Source organism: Panthera pardus, unplaced genomic scaffold, assembly GCF_024362965.1.
Source record: "Panthera pardus isolate Hobbes unplaced genomic scaffold, ASM2436296v1 HiC_scaffold_11, whole genome shotgun sequence".
Lineage (NCBI taxonomy): Eukaryota > Metazoa > Chordata > Mammalia > Carnivora > Felidae > Panthera > Panthera pardus.
The window spans coordinates 77,548,903-77,575,957 of record NW_026526666.1 but is presented as its reverse complement, the minus strand read 5'-3'; the positions used below and the strand labels follow the sequence as shown (position 1 = coordinate 77,575,957).

The 27,055-nt window shown below is 45.4% G+C and overlaps 2 protein-coding genes and 1 non-coding gene across 10 annotated transcripts in view; 1 reads left to right on the top strand and 2 right to left on the bottom strand.

Annotated features, from left to right (window-relative positions):
• The window catches only part of MTF1 (metal regulatory transcription factor 1), a 46,060-nt gene extending 30,427 nt beyond the window's left edge, over positions 1-15,633 (bottom strand). Inside the window, exons 1-2 of one of the 3 annotated variants that reach the window (XM_053897354.1) lie at positions 15,543-15,633; positions 13,426-13,884 (exon numbers count right to left, since the gene is read on the bottom strand). In XM_053897354.1, coding sequence (XP_053753329.1) covers positions 13,426-13,833 — 408 coding nt within the window. In that variant the 5' untranslated portion in view covers positions 13,834-13,884; positions 15,543-15,633. Of the gene's footprint in view, positions 1-13,425; positions 13,885-14,734; positions 14,884-15,542 lie in introns of those variants that run through there. The other 2 variants (XM_053897356.1, XM_053897351.1) reach the window with 2 other exon arrangements.
• Positions 15,634-16,703: 1,070 nt separating this feature from the next.
• Positions 16,704-27,055, bottom strand: part of INPP5B (inositol polyphosphate-5-phosphatase B) — a 48,209-nt gene continuing 37,857 nt past the window's right edge. For 5 of the 6 annotated variants that reach the window (XM_053897296.1, XM_053897322.1, XM_053897303.1 and 2 more), the window contains 8 exons: positions 25,695-25,805; positions 24,584-24,746; positions 23,518-23,753; positions 22,634-22,747; positions 19,746-19,830; positions 19,205-19,332; positions 17,789-17,900; positions 16,704-17,538 (listed from right to left, as the gene is read on the bottom strand). In XM_053897296.1, the coding sequence (XP_053753271.1) occupies positions 17,423-17,538; positions 17,789-17,900; positions 19,205-19,332; positions 19,746-19,830; positions 22,634-22,747; positions 23,518-23,753; positions 24,584-24,746; positions 25,695-25,805 (1,065 nt within the window). In that variant the 3' untranslated portion in view covers positions 16,704-17,422. The other variant, XM_053897307.1, reaches the window with a different exon arrangement.
• LOC128775985 (U6 spliceosomal RNA) lies at positions 21,773-21,876 on the top strand. Its single transcript, XR_008420964.1, has one exon. It is a non-coding gene; the product is annotated as a U6 spliceosomal RNA (small nuclear RNA).

The following is a 27,055-nucleotide window of genomic DNA, read 5'->3' as shown; positions in this document are numbered from 1 at the left end:
ACCAACACATGAAAAATGCTCAACATCACTCATCATCAGGGAAATACAAACCCAAACCACAATGAGATACCAACTCACACCTGTCAGAATGACTAACATTAACAACTCAGGCAACAACAGACGTTGGCGAGGATGTGGAGAGGATCTCTTTTGCACTGCTGGTGGGAATGCAAACTGGTGCAGCCACTCTGGAAAACAGGATGGAGGTTCCCCCCAAAAAATTAAAAATAGAACTACCCTACACCCACCAATTGCACTCCTAGGTATTAATCCAAGGGATACAGGTGTGCTGTTTCAAAGGGGCACATGCACCCCCATGTTTATAGCAGCACTATCAACAAAGCCAAAGTATGGAAAGAGCCCAAATGTCCATCGATGGATGAATGGATAAAGAAGATGTGGTGTATATATATACAATGCAGTATCACTCGGCAATGAAAAAGAATGAAATCTTGTCATTTGCAACTACATGGATGGAACTAGAGGGTATTATGCTAAGCGAAATTAGTCAGAGAAAGACAAATATCATGGGACTTCACTCATATGAGGACAGAGAAAGACAAATATCATATGACTTCACTCATATGAAGACTTTAAGATACAAAACAGATGAACTTAAGGGAAGGGAAGCAAAAATAATATAAAAACAGGGAGGGGGACAAAACAGAAGAGACTCTTAAATATGGAGAACAAAGGTTACTGGAGGGGTCATGGGAGGGGGATGGGCTAAATGGGTAAGGGGCATTAAGAAATAAACTCCTAAAATCATTGCTGCACTATATGCTAACTTGGATGTAAATTTAAAAAATAAAGAATAAAAAATATAAATAAATAATAAAAGAAATAAAAATATAAAAACCATTCTACAAAAACAGGCATCTGGATGGATTTGGCCCATGGGCCACTGTTTGCCAAACCCTAAAGCCTGTGGGTGCAGGGGTGGGAGGAGCCCTGACTCCTCCAGTCTCCTTCTCATTCCTTCTCTCATCTGCCCAACCCCCAACAGTCTTGCACAAGTCTTTAGCAAGTGCTCTCCCACGTATTATTCGTTCCTCACCTTCCCCCTGACGTGCAGGAGGTGCTCTGTAAACATCCGTGGAACTGAATTACTGGGCTGGGCATTATCATGTCTCAGTGCCTAGTAGGTCTGAAGCCACTCATTGCCAGATTTGTTCTAAAGCAGTGTTCTCCACATGCCATCTCTATGCTCAGATGTTAAGGTCCCTTTGCCTGATATTCAAAGTCCCCCTCCCCCTCCCCCACCCCATAGGTACCCTTCTGCCTTTGACCACATTACTCCAGAACCGGTCCAACAGTAGGTTCCATCTAGGCCTACAGCAACAGGATCCCTTCCTCAATCACCACACTGAATTCCCACTCGCCTGCCTCTGCCTCTCCTTCCTCTCTGTTGGAAACGTCTGGTTCCTTCTCTCCTTTTCTAAGTCTCTCTCTTCCTTCCATTCAAGCCTCACTACTTCCAAGGCCTGCCACGATCACCCCACGTGTGAGTGACAGTGCCCTTCTCTGATCCAATAATATTTAACTATACCACTCATTCGGCACCGAGCCCATGCTGTTAATGATCCTCTCACACATATATCCTGACTTCCCATCAAGACTGAAAACCTCTTTGGTTCTGCCAGGTAGAGATTTCAAAACAGTCACCGACCAGGAAGTGAGAAGCAGGACTATGGCTGCCGCAATGAAGGAGCAGCGTGTCTCAACCAGGGCGCTTCAACAATGGTGAGCGATAAGGGCAGGCTCTCATTCTTAAGATGCGACAGCAGTTGAGAACTTTATAAGTAGCAGCACCATCAATAATTAACTACCGCTCCCCGTCTCCTTGCCCTGCCAACCCCTATTCCCATCCAGGTTTTTTACTTGGCCAATGCAAGCTTCCATTAAAAGTTTCTTCCTCAAGGGGCGCCTGGGTGGCTCAGTCGGTTAGGCGGCCGACTTCAGCTCAGGTCATGATCTCGTGGTCCGTGAGGGCTGTGAGTTCGAGCCCCGCGTCGGGCTCTGTGCTGACAGCTCAGAGCCTGGAGCCTGTTTCAGATTCTGTGTCTCCCTCTCTCTGACCCTCCCCTGTTCATGCTCTGTCTCTCTGTGTCTCAAAAATAAATAAATGTTAAAAAAAAAAAAAAAGTTTCTTCCTCAAGGAATGGTTTTATAGCAATACCTCTTTAGTTGGTAGGCATGGCAGTAGCTGGAAAACACGAGGCACTAAATAAGTATTTGCTGAGTTCAGTGAATGAGTGGCTACTCTCCTGGTGGACTGTAGGATCCATGAGAGCAGGGCCCATGTCTGTCTCTGGTCACAGCCTCTGTGGCTAGCCTTGTGGATGAGCGGCACTACATTCACGTTTGTTGAAGGAAGGAAGGAAGGAAGGAGGGAGTAAACAAACAAACAAAACCAGCAGGACTTAATGTAGAGGAAAGTAGTGACAAAGGTGACGAGTAACAAAGGAAGGATGGTCAACTGGGTCAAATGCAGCAGAGATGGCTTTCATTAAAGCCTTTCTTGGAGGGGCGCCTGGGTGGCTCAGTCGGTGGTTAAGCGACTCTTGATTTTGGCTCAGGTCACGATCTCACGGGTCATGAGATTGAGCCCCACATCGGGCTCTGCACAAAACTGCACAGAGCCTGCTTGGGATTCTCTCTCTCCTGTCCCTCCCCTGCTCATGTGTTCTCTCTCTCTCTCGCTCTCTCAAAACAAATAAATAATCTTAAAAAAAAACTTCCTTGGATATGGCCAACTTGCCAGGTCATAAGTGCCCCGGCAAGATTAGCTTCACTGGAGGAGTAGAAGAGAAACCAAAATGTTACATTCTTGAGAAGTCTGGGAAAGGCAAGCAACAGAAGACAACGAATGTAACTACTCTTTCAAGGAACTTGACTGCGAAGACAGAGACAGGAGAGAAAGCTGGGAGAGGGCGCGGACTGGGGAAGACATTTGTGTCTCAAGGTGGGACAGCCAGGTGGACTGCCAAGGCAAATGCCTGCTCCCTAATAATACGCTGAAGAAACGAGCCCTCACTCACCCCATCAGAAGGCAGGCAGTAAATGGAAGTCATTACCCTGTGTCTTTCAGAATCGTTTTAAAATGGCACCAAGTTTCACAAAAGGGAAAGCTAAACCTCCTCAAACTGGATCAGAACAGGAAGTTGCAAAAAACAAATTAAGTTCTCAGGGTTACAGAGAAGAGGTATTGCAACATGTGGTACATTTATATACAAGTAAGGTTTATCACGCCTGCATGCTTTCAAAAAATTATGTTGCAGGGCTTATATTGTCCAAGGTGCTAGGAATATAGAAAAGATAGTCCCTGCTCTCAAGGAGCTCGACGTCAAGAGGAGACTCAAACAGGGGCACCTGGGTGGCTCAGTCGGTTAAGTGGCTGACTCTTGATTTCAGCTCTCGTAGTGATCTCACGGTTCGTAAGATCGAGCCTCGCATCAGGCTCTGCACTATCAGTGGGAGTCTCTCCCTCTCTCGGTGAGCCTACCATGTGCCCCCTCCCTGCTCGCGCTCTCTCTCAAAATAAACAAACAAACATTAAAAAGAGAGAGAGAGAGAATCAAACAAATAGATCAGAATGGCATGAGAAGTTGTGCTGATAATGGATGTGAGAATAGGAATACAGAGAAAAAGCATCTAACTTAGACTTGGGGACCACTGAGAAAGGCTTCTCAAGCTGAATTTAAAGAACTTGAGGGAGAGGTGACACATAATTCATTCGCCTCTTGAAATTAACTAGCATTATCTATAATACGAACATAAAGTCACTAACAATTCCACTGATAATAAAGAATGCATTTCTCTAAAAGAGCTGAAGAACTGACTCATTTTAACTTTCCTGTGAGGCCTCTGACACTTATTCATTCCTAAGGTAACGAGCACACAGCGGGCACACGGTAGGCTCACTGAGGATGGGGTCCAATACTATCAAAAGCAAGAAGCATGAGCTTTCAGAGAACTGATGTTGGTTTGCAAGGTGTTTTGAATAGTTCTAGAATAGAGAAATGTTTAACAAAGATGATTGCCTGGTTAAGTCAACAGAAGTCAGAGAAGGAAAGGAAAATGAGATAAGCAAACAACAAGAAAATTAAACACTGGACTCCAGAAGACAAAAGCCTAAATTTCAGAAAAGGGGGCGCCTGGATGACTCAGTCAGTTAAGCCTCTGACTCTTAAGTGAGCCTCTGACTTTCGGCTCAGGTCGTGATCTCACAGTTCGTGGAAGTGAGCCCCATGTTGGGCTCTGTGCTGAGCATGGGGGCTGCTTGGGATTCTCTCTCTCTCTCTCTCTCTCTCTCTCTCTCACTCTCTCTCTCTCTCTCTCTCCCTCCCTCCCTCCCTCTCTCGGACTCTCCCCAACTCAAACGTGTGCTAGCGCACGCGCTCTCTCACTCTCTCTCAAGATAAATAAATAAACATTTACAATTTTTTTTCAGCAGGGGCGCCTGGGTGGCTCAATTGGTTAAGCATCCGACTTCGGCTCAGGTCATGATCTTGCAGTCCGTGAGTTCGAGCCCCGCGTCAGGCTCTGTGCTGACAGCTCAGAGCCTGGAGCCTGTTTCAGATTCTGTGTCTCCCTCTCTCTCTGACCCTCCCCCGTTCATGCTCTGTCTCTCCCTGTCTCAAAAGTAAATAAACGTTACAAAATAAATTTTTTTTTTAATTTTTTTTCAGCAAAGAAAAAAGACTGGGTTTCTGCCAGAGGAAAAAGAAATGAGGGACCAAGGGAACTAGATTCTACACTCTTTACCAGCCCCATGTTCAATGAGGAAAGGGAGTCTCTGGCCCTGAGCACCTAGTGCCTAAACATTCTCACAAACCAACGACTGGCCTGGCCAGTCCTCCTCAACACGAGGGACTTCCCACCCTTCTCCCCAATACCAGCTCTGTTCCCAGACCGGCACCGATCTCATTTCTTCTACCCCACAATGCGTAACCACAGTGCTCAACGTAGAAATGCAAGAGCTCTGACTGCCCCCATTTCTTCATCGGGCCTCCCACTGCCCACTAACCAGAGCTGAATTCACACAGTGGTTCCCACACCTCAGCCTTTTACCCTTGCAGAACTAACGCTGCCCTGCTGCTCCTCGATACTCAGCCCTTTCCACGGCTAACGGGCCTCAGTGGCCGAGTCTCCCCCATGTCTTTACAAAGGTGGTGCGTTTGTTAGAAAAGCACAGGCTTTGGCATCCAGAAAGCCCTTAGTTCAAACCTCATTCCTACAACCTGCCAGTTTTATGTTTTTAAGCCGTTTTTTTTTTTTTTCCATCTGTAAAATGAGGGCTAAAAGTACCTAGCTTATAAACTGTGATAAAGATCAAATACAAAACGATGTGGAAGCCCCTAACACAGTGACTAGTACACAGCAGGCACTCAGCGGTTGCTAGGCATCTTACCCTCCCAACACCACCAGCGTAATCGGAGCCCTTATTCCTTGGCTAGAAGACCCCTTGGTTCATAAAGTACATTAAGTCACGGGGATGCAGTATACAGTATGGTGACTAAAGTTAATGGTACCATATTGTATATTTGAAAGCTGCCAAGAGAGAGCTTAAAAGTTCTCATAAGAAAAGAAACTGCAGGGGCGCCTGGGTGGCTCAGTCGGTTAAGCAGCCGACTTCAGCTCAGGTCATGATTTCACAGTTCGTGAGTTCGAGCCCCGCGTCGGGCTCTGTGCTGACAGCTCAGAGCCTGGAGCCTGTTTCGGATTCTGTGTCTCCCTCTCTCTGCCCCTCCCCTGTTCATGCTCTGTCTCAAAAATAAATAAACATTAAAAAAAATTTTTTTTTAAAAAAAGAAAAGAAACTGCAACTATGTGTGGTGACCGATGTTAACTTGATTTATTGTGATGATCACTTCACAATGTATACAAATACTGAATCATTATGTTGTACATCTGAAATTAATATAATGTTACATGTCAATTATAGCTCAATAAAAAGGGTGTTTTTTATTTTATTTGTAAAGTATTTTTATTATTTTTATTTTTTAAATGTTACTTTACTTTGAGAAAGAGAGAAAGAGGGCATGAGCAGGGGAGGTGCAGAGAGAGAGGGAAAGAGAGAATCCCAAGCAGGCTCTGTGCTGCCAGCACAGAGTCCAACGCGGGATTCAAACCCACGAATCATGACCTGAGCCAAAATCAAAAGTTGGAAAGTTAAGTGACTGAGCCACCCAGGCACCCAAAAAAAGGGTGTTTGAATTTTTTGTTTTTAATGTTCATTTATTTTTGGGGGAGAGAGAGAGAGAGAGAGACAGAGCATGAGCAGGGGAGGGGCAGAGAGAGAGAGACACAGAATCCGACACAGGCTCCAGGCTCTGAGCTGTCAGCACAGAGCCTGACGTGGGGCTCGAACTCACAGACCGCGAGATCATGACCTGAGCTGAAGTCGGACGCTGAACCGACTGAGCCACCCCGGCGCCCCAAAAGGGTGTTTTTTTTGTTTTTTTAAATGAGCCCTCAGCTTTGCCTGGTGCTCCAAATGCCCACCATGGAAGTAACTTTCAGTGACCGGGTGGCTAAGGAAGTCAAAGGGAACAGACTACCAGTGATGAGGGCTGGTGTTCACAGAGTTCCGCAGTAGGGCTAAAAATATGTTCTCCTGATCATAAACAGTGGTTCACATTCCACAGTGATATTAATACAACAGTTCAGTGAATTAGGGGTTACTGGGACTTCTGTAGGCTGTCCTGGAACCCAACCACAATTCATAACCTTGGTTCTTGTCATTTTTTTTAAATTTTCTTTTTTATGTTTATTCATTTTTGAAAGACAGAGAGAGACAGAGCACAAGCAGGGGTGGGGCGGAGAGAGAGGGGGACACAGAATCCGAAGCAGGCTCCAGGCTCTGAGCTGTCAGCACAGAGCCCGACGCGGGGCTCGAACTCACGAACTGTGAGATCATGACCCGAGCCGAAGTCGGATGCTCAACCAACCGACTGAGCCACCCAGGCGCCCCTCATAACCTTGTTTTTAGGAGAGAATGCTTCCCAAAGAGTTCCTAACAGAGGCCATTTCAACCTCTTCATAAACTGGAGATTACCTCCGCACCTCCTTCAAAAACTGCGTGGGCCTACAAGGGACAGAAAGTAAATGAGCGTTCACTGAACGACCACACTGTGCTAGATGTTTTATGCACATACTGTTGTATATTTATGTATGAATAAATCTCATTTAATCTTCACAAAATGCAATGAGATATTTTTATTTCAATTTTACAAAAGAGGAAACAGAGCAGCTCGCCCAAGGCCACACAGAATAAAGCAGAACAAAGATGGAACTCTGGGTCTAAATTATCCCTTTGCACTTCACAGAAGAAACAATTTTAAGAAACAGCCTTGATTTAAATAAGAGAAAAACATTAAAACGTGGGTTCTTTTTCCAATGTCCTACAATAGCAAAATGTTAGCAATATCCAATAGGTACAGCTTATATAAAATGTAAATCTGAGACCTGTTATTTCTGCAGCACCATGCTGTAAAGCCAGTATGTACACAAAACCACCTCCGTCCCTTTTCCAGGCCAGCGGGCTTCAGTGACAGAAATGCCGATGGCCGCGAGGAGGTGTGTAACACACACGCAGGCGTGCAGGGAAGCACGCATAAATGGCTTCTCCTGGTGATAAATGGAAAATGCTTCTTGCCCTGGCTTCTACAAATCCCGCACACACAGCTTCCAGCAGTCTCTCTGCTGGAGTCCAAGCCCTCCAGGGCAGGGATTATTTCTTTGACCTTCCTGATACCTGACAAAAGTAGATAATAAGTAAAAGCTTGTGGAAAGAGTGAGTGGATCCTTAACGCCAGAATTTCAAGTCCTAGTTCTGAATGGCAATTCTGTGGGAGTTCAGAAGGGAGCCTGGGAAGACATGTAATCACAGTATGCAAAGGCTAAAAAGCAAGTAGTTCCCCTCTGGGAGAGTCAGCAACATCCACATTTGTCAGAGTGGATCATTCCACTGCCTGAGGGGTTCGTAACGAGGAATGAGATTGGAACTAGGTCTCCCAAAGTAAAGGACATATTGCAAAACACTAGAATCAAATTTTCCCCCTTATTCTTTTTTTTTTTTTTAAGTTTATTTATTTATTTTGAGATAGAGAGAGCACAAGTGGGGGAGGGACAGAGAGAGAGGGAGAGGGAGAGAGACATAGAGAATCCCACGCAGGCTCTGCGCTGCCAGCTGCACAGAGCCCGATGTGGGGCTTGAACTCACATGACCTGAGCCGAAACCAAGAGTCGGACGCTCAACTGACTGAGCCACCCAGGCGCCCCTCTTTTTTTTTTTTTTTTTTTAATTTATTTATTTTGAGAGAGAAAGTGCACACATGTGAGCAGGGGAAAAGCAGAAAGAGAGAGAGAGAATCCCAAGCAGGCTCCATGCTGTTAGCACAGAGCCCGACATGGGCCTCCGTCTCAGGAACCGTGAGATCGTGGCCTGAGCTGAAATCAACAGTTGGACACTTAACTTACTGAGGCACCCAGGTGCCCCTCCCTTTATTCTTATATTTAAAATTTGCCACACTAAGAAAAAAGCCAAAACTCCTCTTGCAGTGTCACTAATATAGCAAGCAGCCTAATTCACAAAGCATCTCTGAAACTGTGCTTCTTGGTAGAAAAAAAAAGATATTCTTTTCCAATCGATGTACCAGAATATTTTGGTGCGCCATGAAGGACACATATGGTATAGGATTTCCTGGCTTTCTTGACTTCTTAGCCAATTACTCAGCAGCAAAGTGGCAAGGTCAGTTAGCCACAGGCGGTACATTAATGTTCACCGGTGTGGTTCGTACGGAGGTAGATGAACAGGTGACAAGACGGTCCTGGCAGGTTCTCAGGAAGACACAGATGCAAGGAAGTTTGGGAAACCACGGACTACATGAACCCAGCTGCTCAGAAACCCAAAAGAGAAAGGCACGAAAGGAACAACTCTTTAGAATGTTCATCTTGTGCAGAATGACATATTTTGATTGGAGATTTCTCAAAGCTACCATACTTGCTGGCAGTAAGACAGCAAGTATGAAAATAAGATACATGAAATTAGACTCAGAATGGCCAGTGGCCCCGTGGAAGAAGACAGCATCTGTAGCCAGGTTCTGGCTGGTTTATTTTTACGTAAGACAAGCACTTAGGAAAAAAGTGAAGTAACAGGTAAGCCAACTATACACTACAGGAAACAATGGAACAATCGGGGTGAACAGGAAAATCAGGCTAAAATCTGACTCAGAAAATAAGCTGCTTGCAAGGCCAAGAAGACTAACTAGTTATCAAATGATGTGATTTCTCAAGAGTAATACCTGTACATGGAGATGAAGGAAGAAAAAGCCCAAGTTTAAAAAAAAAAAAAAAAAGGGAAAAGAGGGAATACAGAAATCATGAAAAGTGTTATCAAATAGTCATAAACATTGGCCTCTCAGACCATTTAAATGAATTTCAGTGTCCTCCCCACCCCACTTATTGTTAAAGAAAAAGCTAAAGTAAAATGGTGTTTCAAGAAGTCAAGTCCCCTGAAGGCCTGCTCAATAAGCAACATTTTCAAAGACTAAAAGCCATTGATGCTTCTCCCTCACATCAACTGATTTTTTAAAATTTCTAGAATCTTCCATGTAGGCTTCATGGACAGAATGGAAAGATATGGTGGGATAAAAGTACAGTGAGCTAAATCCACAGTAGACTGAACAAGGTGCTCACAGTACTCTTGACCTTATCTACTCAACAAGACCTGAAGACATGAATAGTCAACCAGGCTGCAAGTACAGTCCCCACCTTATAATGGTTCCACTTTCCAATGGTGAGAAAACCACATGCATCCAGGAGAAACTGTACTTCAAATTGTGAATTTGGATCTTTTCCCGGGCTAGTGATATGAGGTAGGGTACTTTCATGTGACTCTGGGCAGCAGCAGGGAGCCACAGCTCCCAGTCAGCCCTGAGATTACAAGGGTAAACAACCGATATACTTCCAGCTTTTCTGTGACCATACAACCATTCTGTTTGTCACTTTCAGTACAGTATTCAATCAATTACATGAGCTGGTCAACACGTCATGATAAAATTGGCTTTGAGATGATTCTGCCCAACTGTAGGTTAATGTAAGGGCTCTGAACACGTTTAAGACACGCTAGACTAAGCTACGAGATCGTAGGTTAGGTGATTTCGATGCACTATTTTCAACTTAGAATGGGTTTATCGGGACATAACCGCACCGTAAGTCAAGGAAGACCTGTAGTGGGAAAGTGACAGCTCATATAAGTGATTGCATAATCATGCCCGCCCTACCATCTCCTCCTTTTCTGTCTAGATCAGCATTTCCCAAAATGGGTTCCACAAAATACTGACCTTGGAAATAAGACCTGAAAATGGTTTCCCAAGTTCACAACATTTGGAGAATTCTGCATTTCCTTCCTCCGTAGTTATGAGCACATCAACAATTCAGAGAAATTCCGTAATAAACAAACCTCTGTCTTGATTCAACTTAATGTTTCCCAAACATTTGTGCTCGAAGCGCTTTCACATAGTAATCATTAACTGGGGATGGCCTGCAGTTTAGGCTCTAAGCCATGTTCAAGTTTTCTGTGCTAAAGAAATGATTCACCCCCCCCCACCCCCACCCCTTGAGCTGCTACTACCTCATCACTCTTCTTCCTCCAACTACCATAGTAAAAAAACCCTAAACCAACTTGACACTTCCTTCCTCCGGTTTCCTCACCACCCACTCACTTCTCCATCACTGGAAGCTGGCCTCGGCCCCCAGTGCTCTACCGAAAAACTTCTCGTGGTGTGATCAATGGCACAGATACAGAACCAGTGGCTTCTCTTGGGTCCCCCAACCCCTCTGCAGGGTCACACAGAATAGTTCTGTTTCTTGACACTCTTCCCTCGCCTTCCACAACACCGTTTTCCACCCATCTCTTTGACTATGTGATCTCTGGTTCCCCTTTCTCTTTTTAACCTTCACATTCTCTGGCCAACTCTTAAACTCCTGTCTTGAGTAAACTGCCCACGCTTTGACCTACTGCCCATTCGTGAATCCTGAGCCATTTCCTTGACTTCAGATCTACATTTCCAAAGGGCTTCTCAACTTGTTTGATTCACTTTTCCTCAAAGACTAAACATTCACTATACTCCAAACAAACTCATCAGTTTCCCCACCAAACTTTCTCCTCTTCCAGACTTCTTGATTCCTCTGATGGGACTCACCATTCCCCGAAGGTGAGGGGAGCAGCAGAGTCTGACACTTTCTCCTCAGCCTGACATAGCATGCTGTACAGGCCTCTGTTAAAGCACCTATCACGGTGCACTCTAACTACTTGCTTCCTAGTCCTGAAGCTCCATCAATCATCCGTGGGGTCCCTGAACTAAGACAGAGAAGAACCCAACATACTTAGAAAAATGGATGAATCCTTTGAATCATACGCAATTCATTCTTCAAACACAAGACCATTACCCTTCATCAGACTCAAACAAAACCCCAAATCTAAACTACAACCCCTCCTAACTGGGAAATCAAGCTACCACTGCTACCAGAGCAATATTTCTAAAATGCTACTCTAACCATATGAATCCTTGGCTCAGACACCTTCAATGGTTCCCCACTATTTCCCCAATACAGTCCAAAGCCCTCAGCATGTTACCACCACCTTCCATGTCTGGATCTCTGCTACCTGTCCATCCTTCTTTTCAACTATTCCCTAAGCTCCCTATGTTCTCATCCAGGGGTTGGCAAACTCCAGCCAGCGGGTAAAATCTAGCCGACTGGCTGTTTTGCAAAGAAAGTTTTATTGGAAAACAGCCAATCAACATTTTGGCCCAGGTAATTCTTTGTTGCAGGGGGCTGTCCTGTATATTACAGAATGTCTAACAGGATCTTTGGCCTCTACCCACTGGACTGCAGCAGCACTTCCCCAGTATGACAACCAAAATGTCTCCAGACATTGCTAAATGTCTTCCGAGGAGCAAAACTGCCCCCAGTTAAGAATCACTATTCTAGAGGTTTCCAAGTACAGGCCGACAGCTTGTCACTGCTAATAAAATACAGCCTATACAGCAATTACAGTACAGTGTCCAGATTAAAAGATAAGGGTCACACACTATTCAGTGCTGGCTGCCTCACACTTGTGAGATTGTGCTCAGTTATGAATTTTTAAGAAGACGTCGGATAACTGGAATTCACACAATCCAAGGTGACCGGACTGATGAGAAATCAGGGGAAAATGTCAAAGAGGACTATTTAAGTAAATCGAGGTGTTTAGCCTGTACAAGAGAAGATAAAGAGACATCCATGATGTTCAAAGAAATCCATGATCTGTCCTGGGAGAGGAAGATTGAACCTGCTGTTGCGCAGGAAGGCGGAATTAGAACCAGTGAGCGGCAGCTCCAGGAAGGCAGGTTTTTTGGCTCTATACAAGTAGAAGCTTTCTAACAATCAGAGCTGGCCAATAAATGGATTGGGCTGAGCAGGGAAACACTGAGCTCTCGTCATTCTGCAAGTGTTCAAGCAGACACCAGATGAACTAATGTCAGAGATGCTGTAGAGAAATGCCTGTGTGAGGTGGGAGGGAGGACAAGACGGTTGGTTTCTCTGTGGTTGCTTCCAGCTCTGAGATTCTACGGCTAGTCATGGGAAAGCCATATGGCATGAATAATAAAATTCTCCCATTTCAAGGCCTTAATTACAGCCTAAGAGAAAAAATATTTTGCTAAGCGATTTATCCCATGTCTGTTTGGTAACAGTTTACATTTAGTCCCTGACGCTGCAATTACCAGTGATCTGTTTTTTCTAATTGACCTGTAATCAGTTCCTAGATAATGTCTATCGTTACCTTTAACCCATATCATTCTGCTGATGATCACTACCAGTACAATTTGCACAATGCTTTACGGTTTTCCAACCATTGTGACATACATTACCTTACTCACAGTAGCTAAGTATGAGCACGAAAACTTATTTTAGATCACCTGCTCTCGTTTACTGTCTCTTGCCTGAATTTCTTACAAGAGAAAGCGAGGCTTTGTTAATCATCAAATATTCACTACAAAAATAAAGCATATTTCAGCAGATACTCATCTCCCAAACAAATCATTTATACACACCCCAGATAAGCCAAATTTAGTTATTTCAGCCTCAGAAACATGGACTTACCTCAATGAAATTTCTATTTGATTTTACGATGTGGGCAAGAAAAGGTGAAAAATTATAAATTAGCTTTCTCCAATTTCAATATGGCTATACAAACCAAAAGTTCCAGAAAGCAGTCACAACAAAATATGAAGCATTATGTGTTGTGGACAAGCAAAGCCATTGTAGGTCCTCATTCCAGGGACTCCTTTATTCCCCAGCTAAAACGGCCAATGCGAGTTGTGTAAGGATTTTTCTCCAAAGCAAACCTGGGCCCTCACCCACTGCTTTACTTACTTCTTTACGTTTCGTTTCTGGACATTCCGACTGCAGAGTGAGAGTTGCACCTTCGATATTTCTTGGCATGGGCGTGGAACCAGGGTTTATTGTTAAATGAATCTGATCTGGTGAGATAATGTGTTGCACATAACCCTGGGACATTGCTTCATGATCTATTAGGTGAAAGCCCTCTTCACCCCCTACTAGAAAAGGCAAGTGTTCTCCACACTGTCCATCATCATCTTCATCCTCCAAAGTGCCAGGGTCCTGCTCAATAAGAACAGTTGTCCTATCATAAACAGTTCCAGATGAGGAAGGCACCAGTCCGTTTTTATCCACAAACCTGAGCATCTTGTCATCGGGGGTCAGCTCATCTTCCTCTGCCTCAAAGTAGATGATGTTGTCGTCCGGACTGTGTTCCCCCATGGTTCAATCGTGCTCAGCCCAATTGTGAGAAATGGAAAGGTAATGACCTATCTGCAAGAGGACAAAGCCAGAGTTAGAGCCATACCCTGGGACCTCCTTGGCAACCACAGGGCACATTTTTCCTCTCACTTGAAGAAGAGGCCAAAGTAAATGAAAATCATCTTCCTTGGGAATCATATTTTTTAAAGTTTAACTTTGAAACCATCAAGTCATTTTAAAGGAAAAGCAATGCCTTACACACACACACACACACACACACACACCCCCAACTGAAGAAATAAGTAGTTCTTAAGACCTTCCAAACATGCCTTACTGCCAAACTTAAAGGGGAGAAGAGGACAAACTGCTTCAAGGCTGAGTTATTACACATCCTAAAGTAAGAAAACCCCATTCAGATATGCCCCAGATTAGACCACGAGGCAGTGTAGTCCATTGTGGAAGTGGAACTTTGGAGGCAGGGTCACCTACCCACAAATTCCAGCTTTGCCACTTAGTACCTGGGTAACTTTTCTGTGCTCCATCTTTCTTATGGATAAGGTGGGACTGGTAATCCCCGTTCTCTCAGAGTTGTTACACAGAGTAAAAGAGATAATGTTCATTAAAGCACAATGTCTGGTAATAGTAGGGAAAGCAAGTGTGAATTCATTCCCTCCTTCCTAGAACAGATGTTTCAGCTTCTGGGTAGACGGTCTGATCCCTAGTCAGGCATATCCAAAGAAGACCATTATATCTATTTATCTCCTAAAACAATGTGGTGTCCTATGCAATGTACTAGACCTATGCTTGTATAGTGTGCTCTCTGCGGCGAGAGAATGGTGAGTCTTATTTTTGTTTCTACTCTCCCTAGCACAATACGATGACACTAGGAGCTCAGGAGATGTCAGTTAAATGAATGAAAGACCTGCAGATATACTCTCTTGGGAAGACATCCTCTCTTCAAAAGATATGTTCTCACAGGAAGGATACCAAATTTGAAATCTTTTCTGTTCTGGATTAGTTCTTCTTCCTTTAGCTGCAAACACACCGGTTCTACAAATCTGGGTTTGGCAGGCAGAACGAAATTTAAAAATAATCAGCACATCACTTTTCGTTTTCAGTCTGGCTTTACACTTTATCTCTCTCCTCTGTCCTGGGTTAGAAAGTGAACCTTTACGGAGTGGGGCGGCTAGACAGAGAGGTAGTTACCAGAGACAGGCCAAGGGATTGGATCCGGGAGGAACCGGCCCGACCCCTTGCTCTGGCTTACGCAACCCGGGTAGATGCACATTTCGCTGCATCGGAGGAGAGATAAGAGCACCGGCGGCCCCTCAGGGCTTCCCCGGCACCATCAGCAGCTAAGCGGAGACCCAACTGTCCGGAACAAACAAGACCAGGAGGCTTGAGGGTGGCACACGAGTAATACAAACGGAGCACCCTTGAGAGAAGGCTGGGAAAAGGAACCTGACTGGGACAGCCCCCAGCCAGGGCTACACGGAAAAATCCGAAGACAGGCTGGGGGGCTCCAAGCCGGGCGAAGAGAGGCAGGGTCCGGGTCTCCATGGAAACAGGCAAGGGGGGCTGGATACCCATCCCCATGGAAACGGAGGAGGGGTGGGGTCCCTATGGTGACCAGAGTGGGGTCTCTACTGGGAAATGCTTCAGGAGGGAGCCTAAGTCCCGCGCCCCCCGGGAAGCTCCGAGCCCAGGCCGCGTCTAGTTTCGCCTTTTACCTCCGCGGCTCCCGGCAACGGCGGCAGCGGCAGCTTCTCCCCTCCCCAGCGGCACCATGATTGCCCCCACCTTCCCCAAACGTCACTTCCGCTTCCGCTTTCCGGAGGAAGGAGGAGATACCGGCCCCGCCTCTCTCTGGCGCTTCTGGTTGGCTTAGGCGGTGTGGGGGCTGAGCTCGGGCCTCCAATTGGCGAGCAGGAGGGGCGGGGCGGGGCGCGGTGGAGGCGCCGCGGGACAGTAAGTTTGCCCCGCGCTGAGAAGAGCCGGCCGTGCCCGCAGCCGGCCGGGAGTCGGGGCGTCTGTTCTGTGGCACCACACGCAAGGAAAACGGGTCGAACCCCTCAACCACTAGTCGAAAGCAGCCTCAGCCCGGCTTACGCTGACCGCCCTCACCCTCGCAGCCACAACTCCTACGGGAGGGACCACAGTCGGCCATCCGAGTTCTAGCTGGGACCCGCAAGGGGAGCCTGCAAGGCTGTGACATTCCCAGCTTACCCTCATCACCAAAGTTAGTATAGTAGCTGGGATCAGGAAAGGAAGATCGGATCCAAATGGCAGAACCAGGGAGTACTCCAAGCGCAGCCAAAGGACGGCGCCGCCTCTTCCCCTCGCGCGCGCACAAGACGCTCCACTCCCTTCCTCACGACAGCCCAGGCCGTCGGTCCCAACTTTTCGCCCTGCAGACTGCCGGCTTCTACTGGACTCCCGCCCGGGCCAGTCAGCGCCACCTACTGGCCATTCCCTCTCTTTGACCGTTCACAGTCATCCTGTTGGCCTGCATCTTGGTCACATTTTACACAGCCAGGGAGTCTAGGCGTTCAAGTGCCCAAGAAGCGATTTTGCGTGTACCTTCGTTATTCTGTCTCTTCAAAATGCTTGTTAAATCTGTTAGAACCTCCCGGAAGTCACTGCCTGTTTTCCCCATAAGCTACTTCTCTAGGATATTCAGGGTGGGACAACTCCCGGAGACTACATCAGGGTCAAGGGGTTCTGGCCATGCCTGTACATCTGTTGCTTGAAAACTATGAGTAGTGATCGTCACCCACCAGATTGGCCAGGGGCCAAAGAAATAGATGCCTGGCCCCTGACCAGCTGCCCAAATGCTTAAGCCACAAAAAGTCCAACTGCCCTCTCTTAAGAGAGAAAAACATACAAACAACCACTGTTAAAAATACATTTATCATTAAAATATATTACACATATGAGAAAGGGGATGCATCATATACAGTTTAGAGGATTTGCTGACCCAGAAAATCCCATTTGTTTCACCACAACACCAATTTCTTCAGTATTTTCATTTTCAAGCCACTGTATTGCCCTCAGAGGCTGAGTGCCAGCCCCAGAGCTGTTGAGCCACATCTGAGTAGGAAGGGGGGTAGGCTTTGTATATACATATACACATGCGCTTAGAGAACTGGAAGCATCTGGGGTGGCTGTGACCTGTTTACCCAGCAGATCCCATTTGCATTCTTGCTGTCCAATTCATTCTCCCTTCAGGACCCCAAAGTTTGTTCAATATCTGATCATGGGGAGCTCGGCCCAGGCTACAGGGAAGGCACTGACAATGCCCTGGAGGAAGGCTGGCTGAGTGAGCACAAGAAGTACAGTTATTTAAACATCTTTAAAATTTTTAAAAATAGATCTGTGTTAAATAACTAAAGCTGAACACTGACTGTCAGTTTTATTGTGGTGGATTCCCCCCAGGTCTTCACGACTCACAGTACCAATGAGTGTGACAGCCACGGGGGGGTGGGGGGGTCTGGGCTCAGGAAAACAGGCAGCTGCCGCTTTTGCTTCCAAGAACCCTCATATCTTCTTGATCTGAAACAGGTGGGGCTGGTAATCGGCTGCCTCAAATAAAATAGGAGAGGAGATAGGCTCAGGGTGAGTTGCAGAGGAACTGGTGAATAAATTCTTGAGCCTTCTTCTTCTCTGCCATGTCAAGCTTTTGGTGACCAGCTGGGTTTCGAAGCAGTAAGCTGCCAAATATGCTAGCTGCATGAAAAACACAGAAAACAAAACAATTCAGCAAAAGAAGCACTACTTCTTCTTGTGTTGTTGAGTTGGGAGGAGTGCCCCAAAGCGTTATTTTCTGCTTGAAAAACAAAAGCTGCATGAGGGTGAACTGTGCCCAGAGCTGGAGATCTTAGTTCCACGGCAGTGGTCTTGGGACCTCCCTCAAGGACATTTCTGCTAATGAGTCTCGGTTTGCAGAGACGCTTTCCACAGACACTTGGCTGCTTACCTAGAATATTCTCATCCAAATGATTTTTTGCTGATTTTTTCAGTAATTCTCGCAAAAACGCCATCAAGTAGTTGAAGACATTTTGGTGGAATGTGGGGAGGGTAGAAATGACCTGAAAGAGGGAGAATTGGGATTTGTCTTTTCAGTCAGTCAGTCATCTGTTAGGCATCTGCTATATTCCAGCAACTCAGTGCACGATCCCAGGACATTAGTAAGGCTATGCAAAGAAAGTCCTGATCACTTAGCACTCTGCACAAGAGTCAAAAGAGAAGCACAGATCAAGCACCGTGTGCATTTAGAGGTCAATATTCTAGGGGCGCCTGGGTGGCTCAGTCGGTTAAGCGTCCGACTTCGGCTCGGGTCATGATCTCGCAGTCTGTGAGTTTGAGCCCCACATCAGGCTCTGTGCTCTCAGCTCAGCGCCTGGAGCTTGCTTCAGATTCTGTGTCTCCATCTCTCTCTGCCCCTCCCCTGCTCGTGCTCTGTCTCTCTCTGTCTCAAAAATAAATAAAAACATTAAAAAAAATTTAGGGGTCAATATTCTAACTATGTGCTCTCAAAAGATGTAGGGGAATGGAAGACATTTTCAGCTGGGTCTTGAAGACAAGACTGGGCTTGCAGAGGTAAGGATTAGGGCAAAAGAAAGTGTAAAAAAGGCAAGAGAAGGAAAACAGTGAGATAAGGAGAGAGAACAAACCAAGAAGTCAATTTTAGCAGGAGCACCACTGTTTGAACAGGCGCTAAGCCGAGAGCGGTCGATCAGGACAGAATTCAATGCGTACTCCAGCTATTGGCACATCATCGTTATCAGTCGGGAAGCTCGCACAAGAAATATTCCAAAAGAGATTCTGGTTCGGTGGATGTGGGGTGAGGCTCTGGAACCCATATTATTAGCAAGTTTTCTAGATTATTCTGCCATGGCATGTTACATGTGTGAACCACTAGGCCAGATCATGAAAAGTCTTGAGTATTTGTTTAAGAAAATCATTAACTGGCAATGGAGAGCCATGTGTGGTTTTTGACCAACAGTGGCATAACGAGAGCTTTAGAGCACCTGGTCTGAGGGCCGTATACAAAACAAATCAGCAGAGGGACAGACTGAATCCAGGGCTCAACCAAGGTGAGTGCGCGAGAACAGAAGACGACGGGTGACAGATCAAGGGAACTGGGCATGTGGGAGGTGAGCGGAGGACGACTCAGAAATGACTCAGGTTTCTGGGTTGAGTCACTGGAATTAAGGGTGAAGCCACTAAAAGAAAAGCGGACATGAAAGGAAGAACAGGTTTGGGAAGGAAAGCTCTGGAGCTGAGTTACTAGGACACTGTGTCTGAGGGACTGCGCCCACTTTGTTCCCTCAGGCCCCATGAGGCCCGGGGCTGCAACACGTGTGTGCTGATGCTTAACGCTTCCCCTCACCTGTTTACTTGCTGTGTAGCTGCCAGAACACTCCAAGCAGTTATGGTAGGCGCTGTAGCAGATGACAGGCTCTGGCAGGCTCTCCAGGAAAAGCAGCAGGGCTTCAGCCACAGAATGATTGTTGGCGGCTTTTGGCCCATCGTTAAGGAAAAGGCGATGCTGTGCCATGGTTAGGAAAAGGCCCAGGAAGGAGCACAGGCCAGAAGTGCAGCCTGCCCAGTCAGGCTCTCCACTCAGAGCTAGGATGCCAGCCTGACACAGTGAAGGGGGCCAAGCTCTTTGTCAGCTTAGCTGGGCCTTCATGAGTTCCTGCTATATCAGTTGCTTAAAGTTGTAAAGTCTTCTCTATGCAAACTTTAAGAAAAATATGATAGCTGAGGACACAAGATCAGATTTTGAGCCTTAAGATACTGTTCTTTCTTTTCTCTCACCTCTTAATCGTAGTCATACAAACACACACACACACACACACACAAACACACACACACACACACACACATACACACAGGCATGCACGCACACATGAGTGCCTGAAGGATACAGAGGGCATCAATCATTCCAGTATCCAAACAGTCCCTGATATGCTCAAATTCTGACCTCAGGCCTGGCTGCTGAAACAGATCTTCCTGCAAAAGGAAAGAAAGTCACAGGATCATTATATTCTCAGAAAATTGGCCATGATTTCCGGACCTAGAAATATGATCACCAGCAAGGTGTAAAAAGGGAGTGAGCGGTGTAGCGAGGCCTTTGAATCACCCTGGTAAACACCCTGATAAATTTAGGGCTGATGTGGTTAATTCATCTTTCAGGCCTTCCCAAGCATGATCCCACGACAGGTCTTTAAAGTGATAAAACATCTATTATAAAACTATAGGGCGCACGTGGGTGGTTCAGGTGGTTAAGTGTCCGGCTCTTGATTTCGGCTCAGGTCACGATCTCATGATTCGTGAGATCGAGCCTCACGTTGGGCTCTGCGCTGACAGCATGGAGCCTGCTTGAGATTTTCTCTCTCCCCCTCTCTCTGCTCCTCTCCTGCTCATGCTCTTTCTCTCTCAAAATAAACAAACATTAAAAGAAAAGAACACAACACTATAGGTATGGCATACTATACACAATGATAAGGGAAAACTTAAAAGTAGCTATGTTTCCTGCAGTGTTACAGAGGGATTAACCAGAAAAAGAAAAACGTGCAGAAAATATATCATTTATAAGATGGAGAAAGTTAAAAAGGCACCCCCCCTTGGGAATGCAGGCTGGTGCAGCCACTCTGGAAAACAGGATGGAGGTCCCCCCAAAAAATTAAAAATAGAATTACCCTACAACCCAGCAATTGCACTACTAGGTATTTATTGAAGGGATACAGGTGTGCTGTTTCAAAGGGACACATGCACCCCCATGATTATAGCAGCACTATCAACAATAGCCAAAGTATGGAAAGAGCCCAAATGTCCATCAATGGATGAGTGGATAAAGAAGGTGTGGTGTATATATATACAATGGAGTATTACTCAGCAATCAAAAAGAATGAAATCTTGCCATTTGCAACTACGTGGATGGAACTGGAGGGTATTATGCTAAGTGAAATTAGTCAGAGAAAGACAAATATCATATGACTTCACTCATATGAGGACTTTAAGACACAGAACAGATGAACATAAGGGAAGGGAAACAAAAATAATACAAAAACAGGGAGGGGGACAAAGCATAAGAGACTTATAAATATGGAGAACAAACAGAGGGTTACTGGAGGGGGTGTGGGAAGGGGGATGGGCTAAATGGGTAAGGGGCATTAAGGAATCTACTCCTGAAATCATTATTGCACTATATGTTAACTAATTTAGATATAAATTTAAAAAAATGAAATTAAAAAAAGAAAAAGGCACCTCCCTGCCTTGTGAAAACAAGATTATGGCAATAAAGGTATTTCCATGAGTCCTAGCATGCTTTATAATCATTTTACTAAATGACTTAATGCCATATAACTGAATAATAATATTCTATGTATTGCTCAAAAGTTACACTTGAACAGAGCTCTACAGAGAAGGTAGAATAGCACAATACTTAAGAATGTGATTTCTGGGGGCTCCTGGGTGGCTCAGTTGGTTAAGCGTCCAACTTGGGCTCAGGTCATGATCTCACAGTTCGTGGTTTAAGCCCTACATCGGGCTCTATACTGTCAGTGCAAAGTTGGCTTTGGATCCTCTGTCCCCCTCTCTCTTGCCCCTCTCCCTCTGCCATGTTCATGGTCGGTCTCTCTCTCTCTCTCGCTCTCTCTCTCTCTCTCTCTCTCAAAAATAAATAAAAATAGGGGCGCCCGGGTGGCTCAGTTGGTTAAGCGGCCGACTTCAGCTCAGGTCATGATCTCGCAGTCTGTGGGTTTGAGCCCTGCGTCAAGCTCTGTGTTGACAGATCAGAGCCTGGAGCCTGCTTCCAATTCTGTCTCCCTTTCTCTCTGCCCCTCCTTGTTCTCTGTCTCTGTCTCTCTCTCTCTCAAAAATAATAAACATTAAAAAAATTTTTTAATTAAAATAACTAAATGTTAAAAAAAAAAAAAAAAAAGTAACTTCTCTGCTCACTTCAGCAGCATGTGTACCAAAACTGAAATGATACACATAAGATTAGCATGGCCCCTGCTCAAGGAGGTGACTTCTACAGACGAATTCCCTGAGTTCAAATTCCAATCTTACTCATTTATCAGCGTTGGGGTTTTGACCAAGTTACCTAGCCTCCTGGACCTCTGGTTCTTCATCTGAGAGCCATTGTAAGAACTAATTGAGGCAATGCTGTGAAACACTTAGAACAGTGTTTGGTACACTGTAATGATAAATGTGAGGAGTGGGGAGAAATGAAAAGAGAATGTCATAAAAACGTATGCTGCTCCCAGGTGGTAGAGCTGTGATAGACTCTAGTTTGTATTAGTCTTCTCCCTGTATGAATGACTCAGTGAAACTGACCAATCTGATTTCATGAAGCTTGCCCAAATCACTCTTGAAGTCAGGCCTCCTGACTCAAGGCCTGGGGTCTCCATCTGGTCTCCTACATTGGTCTGGCTCATCGACAAGTTAGCCCCTCCCCTTCCCAGAAACTGGCAAGAGTTCCTCATAAGGATAGCAGGCTGACATTCTGAGAAGAATCCAGATGTCTTTCTACTTGGAGGACCCCAGAGACCAGGTCAGGGAAACATGCTGTGCCTCGAAGGCCATCCTATGCAAGGCTGCTTCCCTTGGGGTAATCAAGTGCTGTATGTAATAGCAAGGTCTCACGGGAGTGTGAAACATGAATCTATCCCCCGTTCACTCCCTAGGGGAGGAAAAGCTTTCCACAGGTTCCTTGGGGTAAAAGCTTCTTATACCAAAAGTTCTTCAAGCTGATGTTCTTTCCCAAGGCAGCCTGGCCTCAATCAGGTCTGACTGCTTAACCACCACCTACCTGCTGGATAGCATTTTGGTACAGGTAATCAACCATCATCCAGAGCTCTTTGGGGATCCCCATGGGGTTCTCCAACTGGATCCCATCATCTTCAGTCTGTAGTGGCATCAGAGTCTGAAAAGAAATAAAAAAACATAGTCTGAAGGCCCACCAATGGAACTTCTGACAGGCTAGCTCCAAAATACTGACCATGGGGGCAGTGAACCCATGGAAGAAGGAAAGCATTGCAATCCCCTAAGCAAACGTTCCACAGGCAAATGAAATCAAGTGGGAGAATCAAGGTACAAAAGGTGATTTTTGAGAATTAGGAGTGTGTTACAGCAAGCAGTTTCAATGGGTCAGGTGAAATACACATTGTCTTCTGGAAAACACATCCTGTCAACAGCATTTCACTGTCAGAACCAGGGTGAGAATGTGGTCTGTGAGATAAGGGCACAGACTTGGGAGTCCAAAAACCTAAATGCAGGGGTCAGGTCCACTGTTAACTCACCATGTGACCTGTGACCAATCACTCTCCTTACTGGGCCTCTGTTTTCACCTTATAGAATGAAGAGGATAGAAATCAAGAGTCCCTAAATCAAAAAAGTGCATTCGAAGGGGGAAAAATGCATATCAATATAAATCTGCTCTAAATTAGTCCCCTTGTACTCGAATTCTCCCCATAGGAGCCTTCTATGTCTCAGAAAATTTAGTTCGGGCTGAAGAATGATCAAGTGATGACTGAAACAAAAAAAAAGGAATAAAATTAGGAGCCAGGGAAGCTTCATATCGTAGTATCCATGGCTGAGTTTCTCTAATGAATTATGTACGAAAGACAGAGACTATCTTGTTTGACTGGCTTGGCTGCTACAGTTCTAGATGGTTCCCTGTGGCATATAACTCACCAGCTCTCTAATAGTTTCAAGCGGCAGGTCCAAGATTGGCTCCCTCATGTAGCACAGTGTATGGATGGGAGATCCAAAACAGCTGGGCAGGTAGTTCCCTGTCACGGACAAAAAGTAATCCTTTCCCCTGTCCAAGTGCAAAACCAGAATGTCTTCAATTTTGTCTTCACCTGAGTTGAGCTTTGTAGCCGTGGTCTTATTTACAAATAGCTCCAGTTCGATCTCAATGGCAGAATCTGAGGAATAACATTAAAAGTAATGTTGGCTGGTGAGAGGCCAAGAGGAAAGGGGACAGAGGGGGCAAGGATCAGGCACAAAGGGCTGGGAAAGGAAATAAGACGAATCAGCCAACCAACAAGTATGTATGTGCTCAGCACTCAGAGGACACATGAACAAGGAGTTTATAGTCCAAGTGGGAATATGAAAACAACAAACAAAAACATGTGAAATAGGCCATTGCTATGAAATCCAAGTACAAAGGAGCACAGCTCAAGTTAGAATTATTAATAGAATTGAAGGCATGGATCAAGGCGCTTGCCCTGGGCCAGGTCAGATGAAGACACCTGATCCAGCAGAAAATATAATGCAAATATCAGCCTGCGAACTGTCCACAAAACAGGCTTAATCCCTCTGCCACACAGCACGATGCAGAGTGCAAAGGAGCAGTCAGGGGAAAGACATGAATGGTACATTTCAGGGCCAGATATAATTTCTGGATTACCACCCCGTTATCTTTCCCTACAAGAGCAGACGCTGGGAGCTGATTATAGTGAGGCAGACAGTGAAAATGGGTCCTTCGACAGCAGCACCTGCTTCCCAGAGGTCTTCTGTCTTCTCTTTCTGTGAAATTATGGAACACATAGATGGCTGAGAAAGCTTTTCAAGCTGAACTCCTGCCCTTTACTGTTTTTATATTTTATTCATGGATGGTTCACATCCACAGGGCTTTTAGAAGTTTCAATCAGACAACAAAACACTCAGGAACAAAAAAGCTTATTTTAGGAAAATAGGCAGGGTAGAGTGTTCCCCAAACCAGCAACCGGGAAATTAGGAAGAGAGGCCTTACCTGGCAGGAGGAAGCCTCTGCTGGGGTTGGCATTCAGCCACTGCTTACAGTAGGACTCTTCGTCAGGCTTGTTGATGAACTCAAACTGACACGGCACTTGTCCATTATGGATTATAAAGGACTGTACTTGTAACTGCATGTACTTCACATTCTGAAAACAGAACTGGGGACAAGACCGGGACCAGTCAGACCGGTGCTCTCTTCTCGGCAACCTGCCCAGCCACCCCAACTGAGCAATCTTTGCCCTTTCTGGAAAGAAAATGAAGGACTACCTCTTTTGAATCACGTTTCTGATTTAGGCATTTACCAGGGAGGCCACAGCTCCACTAAGACCAGCTGTCTATGTTCAACCCAGGAATCCAAAAACTTCATGTTTTATAAATAAATTTCCTGAAGGAATCAAAGTTCAAATCTTCTATCTTTTATATCCAAAGGCCATTTCCAAGATACCCTTTGCAAAGTGCACCCCCAAACATGAAGACCAAGCACAACTTTCCAAGTAGCTGGACCTCTAGGGCATTAACAATACCCTCGCCATAAATCTCCTTTTGGTTGGCTTCTTGGTATTGTCTATTCTCAACAATCTAGGCTGTAGCTCTTCCATGAAAAATCTTCAGCCCTAACTTGACTTCCTCCACTACCCATCCCTTTTCTACACTGCCTCGCCTCCCACCAACACATGTGTACCCAAGAAATTGATTCAATTTAATCTCAGTCAGAGCAAAACATTGGGAGGAAGAACCGCCCCCCCCCCCCCCCCCCCCGCCAGAATACCTACCCAGTTACACTAAAATCAAACACAACACCTTTTGGCTCATCTATGCCATCATTTAATACATGAATGGCCCATGTGTGGGTGAAACATAGGAGCCACAAAGGTGAAAGGCTTCTGATATAGACGATCAGGAGATGAACATCATCTAAATCAACAACCCCCTCCTCTCAGCCAACATCAGCAGCCTCGCTTTAACTAGTGGCAGCCTATCAGTCAAGAAGACTAGAGCCCAGTGGTCGGACTGGTGCCTCCTGGAATTCCGAGACCTTGAAGATGAGACTTAAGTTCTATGAATAGAAGAGCCTCGTGCCAATGCTCTTAACATGTCCTTCCTACCTCTCGCTTAGAAAGGAACACAGAAGGAATGTTGGCATTTTCCATCTTATCCAGGGAGCGAACAATCTCCTCCAGAGTCTGCCGGTAACGTTCTTCATTGACCACCTTCACCTGGGAGGGAGACATCAGAGCCTGAGTTGCCTTCTGCCCATTTCCTCCTTTTCAGTAAAGAAGACATGCACAGTAGTGGGAAAGAGCAGTTGACAGCCACACAGAAAGTGAAGACTAAATAGATTTAATTAATTAACAAAGAACCCAATTAACAATAGTCTCCGGAGGGTCCTCCAGAGGCTGAACTTGTGGTAAAGCCAACCGCTTCCTGATTAGCTGAGAAGACACTGGAGTGAAAGCTTGGTTGGGAGCTCTGCCAGGTCGCAGAGCTGGGGCAGAAAGATGTCCAGTGACTCTGCTGCCTGTCAACAGGCCTGCGGCGAGAAACTTCTCTAGGGTTTGATTTAAAGTGGCATTTCTCGGGGCGCCTGGGTGGCGCAGTCGGTTAAGCGTCCGACTTCAGCCAGGTCACGATCTCGCGGTCCGTGAGTTCGAGCCCCGCGTCAGGCTCTGGGCTGATGGCTCGGAGCCTGGAGCCTGTTTCTGATTCTGTGTCTCCCTCTCTCTCTGCCCCTCCCCCGTTCATGCTCTGTCTCTCTCTGTCCCAAAAATAAAAAAAAAAAATAAATAAATAAAAATAAATAAATAAATAAATAAAGTGGCATTTCTCAAGCTTTTGTAACCTGTGCTCCATCAGCTAAGATTCTGTCAGGCCTTCCCTTCGGTATTGTGAATTATAAACACAATTTTTGTCACTTTCCAATAATAAAACTTTGTAACATCCATTAGGCTTTTTTCAAGCCACCACATCCTCACAGATTCTGATATGCCTCTACCTGAACCCTCGAAAATTGGTAAAATAAAGAAACAGAAGTCACAGGAGAAGAGATAATAAATAAAGAGATGTTCAACCTGGCAATCAAAGAAATGTAATCTATAATAATGACATATCTTTTCCTTTTGGCTCATTGGGTTGGCAGAAATTTCAGAGTGATAAAATTCAGTATTAGCCAGGATGTGGGAAATAAGCTCATACAGAGTCAGCAGAAGTGGGAGGAGGAGGGAGCTCTACCTTTACTGACATAGAAAGATCTCCTAAGACATAGTCAGTAGGGAAAAAAAAGATATTCTCTCAGAACAATCTGCATAAGATGATCTCTTTTACAAAAAGAAAAAACATCCTCTGTGTTGTATATAGGACACTGACACATTTCTACATGCATAGAAAAAGGCCTAGAAAGACATAGTCCAAAAAAAAAAAAAAAAAAGGAAAACTTCCATGTACGTAGAAATATATAGGAGAAATATAC